At 54.6% G+C, this 11018-nt stretch overlaps 1 protein-coding gene across 5 annotated transcripts in view; it reads left to right on the top strand.

The window, feature by feature from the left end:
• Positions 1-10656, top strand: part of HEMK1 (HemK methyltransferase family member 1) — a 62914-nt gene extending 52258 nt beyond the window's left edge. For 4 of the 5 annotated variants that reach the window (XM_045025067.1, XM_045025065.1, XM_045025069.1 and 1 more), the window contains 2 exons: positions 9375-9488; positions 9831-10655. In XM_045025067.1, coding sequence (XP_044881002.1) covers positions 9375-9488; positions 9831-9930 — 214 coding nt within the window. In that variant the 3' untranslated portion in view covers positions 9931-10655. Of the gene's footprint in view, positions 1-9374; positions 9489-9830 lie in introns of all 5 variants that reach the window. The other variant, XM_045025066.1, reaches the window with a different exon arrangement.
• The last annotated feature ends 362 nt before the right edge of the window (positions 10657-11018 follow it).

Below are 11018 nucleotides of genomic sequence, written 5' to 3' on the forward strand. Positions count from 1 at the left end.
GTCCAGGCTGCCTGTGTATGTCTTCATGAGCCATGGCATCAAGGGGTAGGCTGGGTCCCCCAGGATAACTACAGGCATTTCAAAATCCCCAACTGTTATTTTCTGGTCTGGGAAGTAATTCCCTTGCTGCAGCCGTTTAAACAGAGTAGTGCTTCTGAAGACGCGAGCGTCATGAACCCTCCCTGGCCATCCCACGTGGATGTTTGTGAAACGTCCCTTGTGATCCACCAGTGCTTGCAGCACCATTGAAAAGTACCCCTTCCGGTTTACGTACTGGGTGCCCTGGCGCTCCGGTGCCAAGATAGGGATATGGGTTCCATCTATCGCCCCCCCACAGTTAGGGAATCCCAGTGCAGCAAAGCCATCCACTATGGCCTGCACGTTTCCCAGAGTCACAACCTTTCGTAGCAGCAGCTTAGTGATTGCTTTGGCTACTTGCATCACAGCAGCCCCCACAGTAGATTTTCCAACTCCAAATTGATTCCCGACTGACCGGTAGCTGTCTGGCGTTGCAAGCTTCCACAGGGCTATCGCCACTCGCTTCTCTACTGTGAGGGCTGCTCTCATCTTGGTATTATGGCGTTTCAGGGCAGGGGCAAGCAAGTCACAAAGTTCCATGAAAGTGCCCTTACGCATGCGAAAGTTTTGCAGCCACTGGGAATCGTCCCACACCTGCAACACAATGCGGTCCCACCAGTCAGTGCTTGTTTCCCGGGCCCAAAATCGGCGTTCAATGGATAGAATCTGCCCCATTACCATCAGGATCTCCAAAGCGCAGGGGCCCGTGGTTTGAGAGAATTCTGTGTCTACGTCCTCATCACTGTCATGGCCGCGCTGCCGTATCTGCCTCCTCCTCGCCTCGGTTTGAAGGTCCTGGTTCACCATATACTGCACGAGAGTGCGTGAGGTGTTTAAAACATCCACAATTGCGGTATTGAGCTGAGCAGGGACCATGCTTGCTGTGCTATGGCGTCTGCACAGTTCACCAAGCAAAAAAGGCGCGAAACAGTTGTCTGCTGCTTTCAGGAAGGGAGGGGTGAGGCTGTACCCAGAACCACCCGCGACAATGATTTTTGCCCCATCAGGCACTGGGATCTCAACCCGGAAATTCCAACGGGCGGGGGAGGCTGCGGGAACTATGGGATAGCTACGGGATAGCTACCCACAGTACAACACTCCAGAAATTGACACTAGCCTCGGACCATGGACGCACACCACCGATTTAATGTGTTTAGTGTGGCCGCGCGCAATCGATTTTATACAATCTGTTTTGCTAAACCGGTTTATGTAAATTCGGAATAATCCCGTAGTGTAGACGTACCCTAAGTGTCTAGTGTGACAGTCCTGACTTTTTACCAGCTCAAGAGAAATAATTGAAAATCTCCTGTTGTGCAATGTTGGAACAGGAATATTCAGTGTCATTGTGCTACAGGGGTGCAGACATAGAGTCGTAGTCGTTCTTAGAGCTTTGATTGACCACTGAAGCACAAAATCCTCTTCAGAGTTTCCCAGGATTAAGCTCTGTAGAGTGCTTATTTTGTATTTTATGGTGGAGCTGATGTTGATGGGAGGGAGTTTTTAAGGTCAGGAATGAGATCCAAATCCAGGCATGTAATTAATTTGGCTGAGGTAAAGAAAGTGTTCAGTGTGGGAAGGTTTGGGGATTTTCAGAGGAGCATATAGTTGGGGTTTGGCTCTTTTTTTTGCAGTTTGGTGTAGCCTACGAAACTTTCAGGGGCTGCAATCAGTTCCAGAAGACTACGGTTAAATTCAGATAGTTCAGTGATAGCCGTAAACACACTACCTGTGTACACGGAGAGCTTTATATTCCAAGGTTCCTAGTTTTATACTGGAGTGAATTTACAGCCGCTGAAAGCTGCTGGGTTGACAGTTCTGGAAACTGATGTGCCCTAAGTATTCACCGACCTGGAACAGTATGAGCAGCGGCAGCACAAACCTCCAACCACATTCCCTGCTGATGTGAGTCATGCGCAACCTGCAGCACCTATATCAATGGATGCAAGACAGAGTATAGAGTCCAGGCCCAGCTAGTCTTTGGCCTCTCTGTTGAGACATCTGGCAAGGTGGTGGCTTTTTTGAGTTGGGTCCCTGTCCAGTAGGAACTGGACTGAGACCAGCACCACTTGTCAGGTGACCAGATTCAGACAAGCAGCCTGGAGATAAAGGCTCCTGTCACTCTGGTGGTGTACCTTAGGAGCTAAGTACCTTCAGTGCGGCTACCCTGATGTGAAGGTGCTGTGAGAGGGGACTCAGACCGCTGTGTACCTCAGGTCTAGTCAGCCCTCTCCCCTCAGCCTAGTGCCTCAGGCTCACAGTCATTCATATTGCAATGACCTCCATCATCACCACTCCCTGTTTGCCTCATCTCTGTCTATATTAGGTACTTAGATGACCCCCATTACCATAGTATCCGAGTGCTAGTGAGGCAGGGCAGGGCTCCCATCCCTTTTTAGAGAAGGGACTGTGAGTCCCAGAGAGACTTGCCCAATGTCACACAGTCTGTGGCAAAGAAGGGAATTTTCCGCAGTCTCCCAAGTCCCAGGCTAGCGGCCTAACCCCTAGACCATCCTTCCTCCTATCTAGATCCTTTCCCTGTCCCCCTCTCTTTTGTACGATCCCCTGCTATATGTTCAACCTGTGGAACTCTTTGCCAGAGGATGTTGTGAAGGCCAAGACTATAACACGGTTAGAAAAAGAACTAGATAAATTCCTGGAGGATAGATCCATCAATGGCTATTAGCCAGGGTGGGCAGGTATGGTGTCCCTAGCCTTGGTTTGCCAAAAGCTGGGAATGGGTGACAGGGGATGGCTCACTTGATAATTACCACTTCTGTTCATTCCCTCAGAAGCACCTGGCATTGGCCACTGTCGTAAGACAGGATACTGGGCTAGACGGATAGTTGGTCTGATCCAGTATGGCAGTTCTTCTTCGAGTGATTGCTCCTATGCATTCCAGTTAGGTGTGCGCGCCGTGCGTGCACGGCTCTTCGGAAGATTTTTACCCTAGCAACTCCGGCGGGCCGGCTGGGCGCCCCCTGGAGTGGCGCCGCTATAGCGCAGGATATATACCCCAGCCGGCCCGTCCGCTCCTCAGTTCCTTCTTTCCGCCCGTGACGGCCGTTGGAACAGTGGAGCACAGCTCAGCTGACCTCCACTGCCCTAGCTACTCGTAGTTTTCTCTCGTTCTGTTTATAGTTGTAGTTAACTCTGTTTGTTTGTAGAATAGTATAGTGTATTTATTTTACAGGGGTTGGGGTTTATCCCCTTCCCCTCACCCGGGGCCGGGGCCGATGCCCGGTCCACAGGGTTTTCTAATGCTCGACCGGCCACAAGCCGCTGCCGACAAGAGATCTTCTCCTAAGTGCCTCGAGGGATCTTACCTCACAGATAAGTGCCGCATTTGTGAGGCCCTTAATCCGTGAACAAAGGGGAGCGGGGCTTTCGTTTTAAGCAGCTCCTGAGGGAGGCAGCTCTTGCTCCTCCGCTCTCGGCGCCGAGCGCTAGTTAGTTTTCACGGCGCGCTCCCTCGGCACCGGACTGCCGGTGCTGCCAAGGCCTCCTGGCACCACCGTCGCTGACTCCGACGTACCCTCGGCATGGACCTCTCTCCTGGAGGATGAAGAGTTACTCCGGCCAGGCAAGAGCCGTCGAGTCCGGTGCTGGAAAGCTCCCCGGTACGCACCGTGGTCGAGCTCGCCCGGAAGCTGCGTCCGAGCCGCCTGCTCCGCAGCCGAGTGCTATGCTCAGTCGGATCGCCCGGCACCGATGTCTGCCGCGGCGCCGACAATATCCGCACCTTTCACTCCGGCCAGGCAAGAGCCGTCGAGTCCGGTGCTGGAAAGCTCCCCGGTATGGACCGTGGTCGAGCTCGCTATGAAGCTGCGTCCGAGCCGCCTGCTCCGCAGCCGAGCGCTATGCTCCGTCGGATCGCCCGGCACCAATGTCGGCCGCGGCACCGACAATATCCGCACCGTTAACTCCGGCCAGGCAAGAGCCGTCGAGTCAGGTGCCGGAAAGCTCCCTGGTACGCACCGTGGTCGAGCTCGCCCGGAAGCTGCGTCCGAGCCGCCTGCTCCGCAGTCGAGCGCGATGTTCAGTGGGACCGCCCGGCACCGATGTCTGCCGCGGCACCGTCAATGTCCGCACCATTAACTCCGGCCAGGCAAGAGCCGTCGAGTCCGGTGCCGGAAAGCTCCCCGGTACGGACCGTGGTCGAGCTCGCCCTGAAGCTGCGTCCGAGCCGCCTGCTCCGCAGCCGAGCGCTATGCTCCATCGGATCGCCCGGCACCGATGTCTACCGCGGCACCGACAATGCCCGCACCATTAACTCCGGCCAGGCAAAAGCCGTCGAGTCCGGTGCTGGAACGCTCCCCGGTACGGACCGTGGTCGAGCTCACTATGAAGCTGCATCCGGGGTGCCAGCTATGGTCGAGCTCACTATTCCCTCCACGCCGGAGACAGTGTCCACGGCGAGGGGGCTGATTGCAACGACAGCATCTACGCTGCCTCAACCCCCGGCACCGCCGGTGGGGGTTACATAGTCGATGGGCAAGCCTGCCTTGATCAGACCACCCTACCTCGGCACCGCACAGCGGCACCGTTCAGGGTCGCGGTCCCGCAGATGTTCTCGGTCCCGTCACCGATCTAGGTCTCGGCACCGTTCTCCATGTTGGTACTAGTAGTGCTCGCGGCACCGGTCAGCATCCCGTTCGCCGGTCCGGGACACTCAGCTCCGATCAAGCCTCAGGCACCGGGACGCTCGTAGCCACTCCTGATCATCGAGCCTCGCACCCTCGGTCGACCGCCCGGCACAGCTTCGGTGGCAGGTCCCTTTCTCGGTACCGGTCTGTCTACCGGTACCGATCCCCGGTGCCGCATCGAGCGACGTCAGTTACAGACGGAGACTCTACCAAGAGCTTTCAGCTCCTCCAGGGCCATCCAGCCACGCATCAGTGTCGTCCCGTGCGGACACTTCATATGCGTAGCACTCTGTTTTCCGATGTGCCCTCCAGAGTCTTCCAGGAGACCTACCAGTGGTCATTCTGGACGCCGTGGGTGTACTACCACGCCAGAGGCGTACCGGTGATCCCATCTCGCTCCGTTCCCTCCGAGCTCTGGGTGACAATTAGTCGTCCCCGTCCGACCCGTACAGAGCAACCCCCGGTTCGGCACCGGGCTCCCAGATCCCACCGGATCAGGAGGTCGTCCAGGAGCTCGAGCCCACACAGGACCCGCTTGTCCCGGGCCTTTCTTCTTCCTCCTCCCCAGATGAGGCGGGGGCAGGAACATACCCCTCCGGCCCTCCTGTAATCGAAATGCGACCAGCCCCTAAATCCAAAGAGGCTGGGCGTGTGGTCTTACTGGGCCATAAGATGTACCCGGAGGGGGCCCTGCAATTTCGTGTAGCGAACCAGCAAGCCCTGCTTATCCGCTACTGTGGGTGGCGGTGGGCAAATTTACAGAGTCGGTTCTTCGGAACTCCCGTCAAGAGTTCGATGCCCTCCTGCAGCAAAGGACGGAGCTGGAGAGAGCTTCCCTCCAGGCCTCGTTGGACGCAGCTGACTCCGCTGCCATGACTCTGGCCTCGGGTGTTGCCACGCGGCGCGTTTCAGGACTCCAGTTATCGAGCCTTCCCTCGCAGCTGCGGCACGCTATACAGATCTTGCCCTTCAGTGGCACAGGCCTGTTCTCTGACAACACTGGCCCTAGGCTGCAGAACCTAAAGGGCAGCAGGGTCACTTTGCTCTCTCTCTCTCTCTCTCTCGGCATGCACACGCCGGTAATTCAGCGCCGACGCTTCCATCCCCAACCTCTGCTCTTACCCTGCGCCTTGACAAGGTCAGGACATGGCCAGCGGGCGTGGCTTATACGGTCGTGGCCATCAATCCGCACCCCAAAGGAGCCCGAATTAGGGTCCTTCTGATCACCAATGGGGCAAAAGCCTACCCATCCTCGCCCCTCCTAAGGACCCCTCTCACGAGCGATTCCTCTGGCAAGAGGTGCGGACGCTCCTCCTCATCGGAGCTATACAGGAGGTACCTAAGGGCGAAACCTATTCCCCTAAGCGAAGGGAGGTCTCAGACCTATCCTAGACCTGCAGGAACTCAACAAGTCACGATGCAGATGAGTTCCGCATGGTACCCAGGGCGACCGTCATCCCATCCTGGGATCCCGGAGACTGGTACGCCGCCCTCGATATGAAGGGCGCGTGTTTTTCACGTTGCCATTTCTCTTCCACACAGAAGGTACCATCGGTTTGGGGCCTACCATCGTTATTCCCAGTATACGGCCCTCCCGGTTGGCCTCTATACAGCCCAGGGGTATTCAAGGTGCATGGCTGTAATCGCCGCCTTTCTTCGCTACCGTCTGATACACGTTCTCCGTGTCTAGACGAGTGGCTCATTCGAAGAACCCCCGGCCCAAAGTACCAGTCATGTGGGCATCGACACGAACCTTTTCCTGTGTCTAGGCCTGATGATCAATAGTAAAATCCACTCTGATTCCCATATAGGGATGGGAATTCATTGGGGCCGTCCTGGACTCCAGACTCGCCAGAGCCTGCTTTCCTCAGCCTTGGTTTCAGGCGAGGGTAACAATTGTACAAGGTCTACGGACCTTCCCGCCAAATTGGGCTCGCTCTTGCCTCGGTTTCCTGAGTCACATGGCTGTCTACACGTTTGCAACTAAACATACCAGGCTTTGCCTCTGTTCACTTCAATCGTGGCTCACCTGGGGGTGCCACCCGGGCAGAGATGGCATACTTGTGGTCGTCTCGTTTCCCCCGAGCAGCCTAGGCTCCCTCGACCGGGAGTCGGCGTCCTCCCCGGTGTATCCGGGGATGCTGTTTCATTCACCCCTCGGGGTCCCTCATGACAGACAGCCCATCTCTCGGCTGGGTGCGCACCTGGTGTAGTTTCGCACTCACGGCCTTCGGTCAGTGCAAGAGCTGGCCTTACACATCAATGTCCGAGAGCTGAGAGCAGTCTGCCTTGTGTACCAGGCGATTCAGCTGGCGGATCGTCTCAGCAGATCCTTCCGGTCTCACAAGTGGTGGTTGCCTCCCGTCTTTATCTATTCCGTTTTCCAGAAGTGGGTCTTCCCCCGCATAGCCCTCCTCGCTTTCGCGAGAACGGAAAGAGGGAGAGAAATTCTCCTCGTTCCAAGGCCTCTCCCCAGGCTCGGTCTTGGAGGATTTTCCTGAGGCCATGGATCAGCCATCTGCCGTACGCTGTCCACTGTCCCCGCTGGTTCACAAGGTCCTGCTCAAACTCCGCAGGGACAGAGCGCCCCTGATCGGGTTCGCTCCAGTGTAACCTGGGCAGCACTGGCACACCATGTTGCTACACCTGTCGGTAGCAACCCTCTTGGCACAGACCCCATGACGCGGAATCATGACAACCTTCACCACCCGGTCTTGTAATCCCTGCACCTCACAGCAGGACTCCTGCGTGGCTAAACCGATCCGAGTTACGTTGTTCGGCCTCGGTTCTACGGGATTCTCCGGGGTGGTAGAAAATCATCCATTCGGTTAAAGTATCTGGCCGAGTGGAAGCGTTTCTCATGCTGCTCCGAAACGCGCAATGTTTCTCCCCCCGAGATCCCACTCTATTCCATCTGGTTCCTCAGGGCTTGGAGCGTTTATACACCGCCCCCCCCAAGTGGGGCCCCGCCATAAACCTGGCTCTTCAATCTGGTTCTACCCAGTTTTATGACTGCCCTATTCGAGCCAATGTCAACATGCTCATTCATATAACTGTCCTGCAAGGCAGTTTCCTGTAGTCTTTCCTGCGGCCACACGAGTCTCCGAGCTTCAGACTCTCACAATAGGCCCAAGGTATACTGTGTTCCTCAAGGACAAGGGCAGTTATTACCACGTCCGACCTGCCTCCCCAAGGAGGTGTCGGCCTTTTATATCCACCAGGATATCTTCCTTCCGGTCTTCTTTCCGAAGCCACTCTCTGTGCAAGGAGAGCAACGGTTGCCCTCCTTCGACATCTGCAGGGCGTCCGCAATCTATATCTAGCGGACTGAGCCCTCTCGTAACGCCCCCCAAAACCTTCATCGTACCGGCATACCGGACGAAGGGCATACCTGTCTCCTCCTAGAGGATTTCATCTTCAATGACGTTGTGCATCTGCACCTCTTCTGTTTCGGCCCATGTGCCATAGAGCCACCTTGCTGCACATTCCGCCAGGGCTCACGCTTCTCAGCTGCCTTCCTGGCTCGCATTCCCTTTCGGGGGATGTGTTGTACACCTACCTGGTCCTCGGTCCACACCTTTGCCTCATAGGTCCGGGAGTCCAGAGCTGTTGCAGCCTCTGGCTTAGCGGTTGCGTTCTGCAACATCTAACTCCGACCCCACCGCCTACGTAAGGCTTGGGAATCACCTAACTGGAATGCATAGGAGCAATCACTCGAAGAAGAAAAGACGGTTACTCACCGTAGTAACTGTTGTTCTTCGAGATGTGTTGCTCCTATCCATTCCAGACCCGCCCTCCTTCCCCACTGTCGGAGTAGCCGGCAAGAAGGAACTGAGGAGTGGACGGGCCGGCTGGGGTATATATCCTGCGCTATAGCGGCGCCACTCCAGGGGGCGCCCAGCCGGCCCGCCAGAGTTGCTAGGGTAAAAATCTTCTGAAGAGCCGTGCACGCACGGCGCGCACACCTAACTGGAATGGATAGGAGCAACACATCTCGAAGAACAACAGTTACTACGGTGAGTAACCATCTTTTCTTATGTTCTTATTATTGGTCGTTTTATGAGCTTGATTCTATCAGGCTGAGTTATGAAGACATTTCCTGTGCAAGGCCCCAAGCTGCTTGGTGGGGATGCTTTGCAGATACAATTATTTTTTATGATTATCCCCCATGGGGATTTGGTGCCACCCAACTGATGCTAGAGGAGAATTGTTACTCCCATCATTCAGTTACAGTTTGTAGTCTAGAGCTTGCCCTTCGCCGGCAGCCTGCCTTGACCTTAAATCTTTGGCGTCCATAGCTAGTGCTGTCTCTATTATAGGTTTACTGATTCACAGGCCATAATCCTAAGCCTGCATCTCAGTGGCCGTGCTTTAATTACGCAGGTTGAATAGAACCTTACTCTATGACGAGTCCTATTGAACTCAGCCTTTAGTATCTTACATTTATTAGCTCCATTACCACTTTGTTTGGACAGTCCAGTGTGGTTGGTTGTTGGGTCACTGGGTTCCAGAGTTTCACAGGCCAAACAAGCTGGTCAACTGGATCCTTCCACGGAATTATCTGGACCATCCTAGGAAAGAGAGTCTGATATTTCTAAGCTGGTCAAACAAAATGTGATTGTTTCCCCTCCACATCCCCACACGTGTTTTCAGGAGTGTGTTTCTAGAAGTTGATCCCAGACACCCAAAGATGGTGGAGAACTGGCTGCAGAATCACCCTGATCTGTCCCTCTCCGTCTCTGCCACCCACAAGGACTTCTTTGGAAAGTAAGTGTTTTCTCTTCTTCCGACTGTTCCCTTCAACTATATGCAATTGCATCCAGTCCTGGGTACAGTCTCCCTCTGCACCCTGGTGTCTTGAGGTTAAACTCAGAGGGACTCAGTCACTAAGTTAGTGCACCCCCTTCCTAAACACCTGCATCCTTTGAACTCCTCAAACTTCTAGTTTATCTTGAAGTGGGGGCAGTGCCAAGCATTCCTGACTCATCTTAGTGTTGACATTATCTGATGGGATTATCCTTCATGGAAAATTGTGGCTTTACATGATGGGTGTGGATTCATATTCTCCCTGGCAAAATGTAATGCCGTGTTCATTCTTGTCCCCAACAGGCCAAGGTTCCTACACATCCAAAAGCATAAAGCAGGTGACCGCATCAACAAGAACAGCTTTGCTTGTCCGAGCGTTCATCTCCCTGGAGTTTCTTGCTGAGTCATCTATTGGATCCCTGCACAGCAACAGGAACCTGGCCCTCCACTGCATTTCCCAGCATTCTGATCTCTTCAGATGGTCACTGGTGCATCCATTGCTGACAGAGGATTTCACTTGGAGGATCACTAGAAGGGAGGTGGGGCAGGGGTCTGAGTCTGCAGAGGTGTTTCAGCTCCCACAGATGTTCGGACACAGATTATTAGCTCAGTCAGCTAAACAAGAAATAGGTATGAGAACCTAGCATAGAGGGAATCTCAATTCCAAGCATCTCATTTTGTTGAAGCTGCAAGTACATATGATAAAAATACAACTTCTCCATGTATCAAATGGTGCTATTAGTTTGTAATGAACAACATAGGTCTTGCCCTGGAAAAAGAACTTAAGATTGTTGGTAGGTCTGTTTCTTTTTAATTATTTTTTTTTTAAACCTCCACTTTCAAAGCCTACGAATTCTTTTGGCGAGTTTGCTCAGAGGTTCCAGGACTAATGCTTCAGATTCAAGTCTGTCCCCGCAGCCCCCAGTGTTCCTGAGTGATCCTACCATGACAAAGCACCAAGTGCAGCCTGTTGCTTCTGAGCAGCCCTCCAAGAACAAGGCAGCATGCACAGTCTTTGGCCTCCTGAGTGACCTTTCAGTAATAAACCAGCACATTTGCAGCCATTATTCCCAAACGGGCAGTATTCTACAGCTCAGATAATGGGATCCATAATGGAATGCTTTGTGGGAGGGAGCTTGGGTGCAGGAGGGGGCTCTGGGCTGGGGCAGGGGGTTGGGGTGCAGGAGGGGGCATGGGGTGCTGGCTCCGGAAGGGCACTCAGGGCTAGGGTTTGGGGTGCAGGAGGGGGCTCAGGGATGGGGATTGGGATGCAACCTCCCACCTGGCAGCACTTAACCTCTAGTGGCTCTTGGTTGGCAGTGGGTGCAGCAAGTGTCCCAGCCCTGCCTATCCCAGCGGCCAATGGGAGCTGCAGGAGCAATGCTTGCAGGCAGGAGCAGCACACGGTGGGAGACCCCTGCGGACCCGCCCCCAGGGCCATGGGGCTGCAGTGGCTGCTTCTGGGAGCGGTGTGGGGCCAGGGTAGGCAGG

The sequence above is a fragment of the Mauremys mutica genome, chromosome 7 (assembly GCF_020497125.1).
Source record: "Mauremys mutica isolate MM-2020 ecotype Southern chromosome 7, ASM2049712v1, whole genome shotgun sequence".
Lineage (NCBI taxonomy): Eukaryota > Metazoa > Chordata > Testudines > Geoemydidae > Mauremys > Mauremys mutica.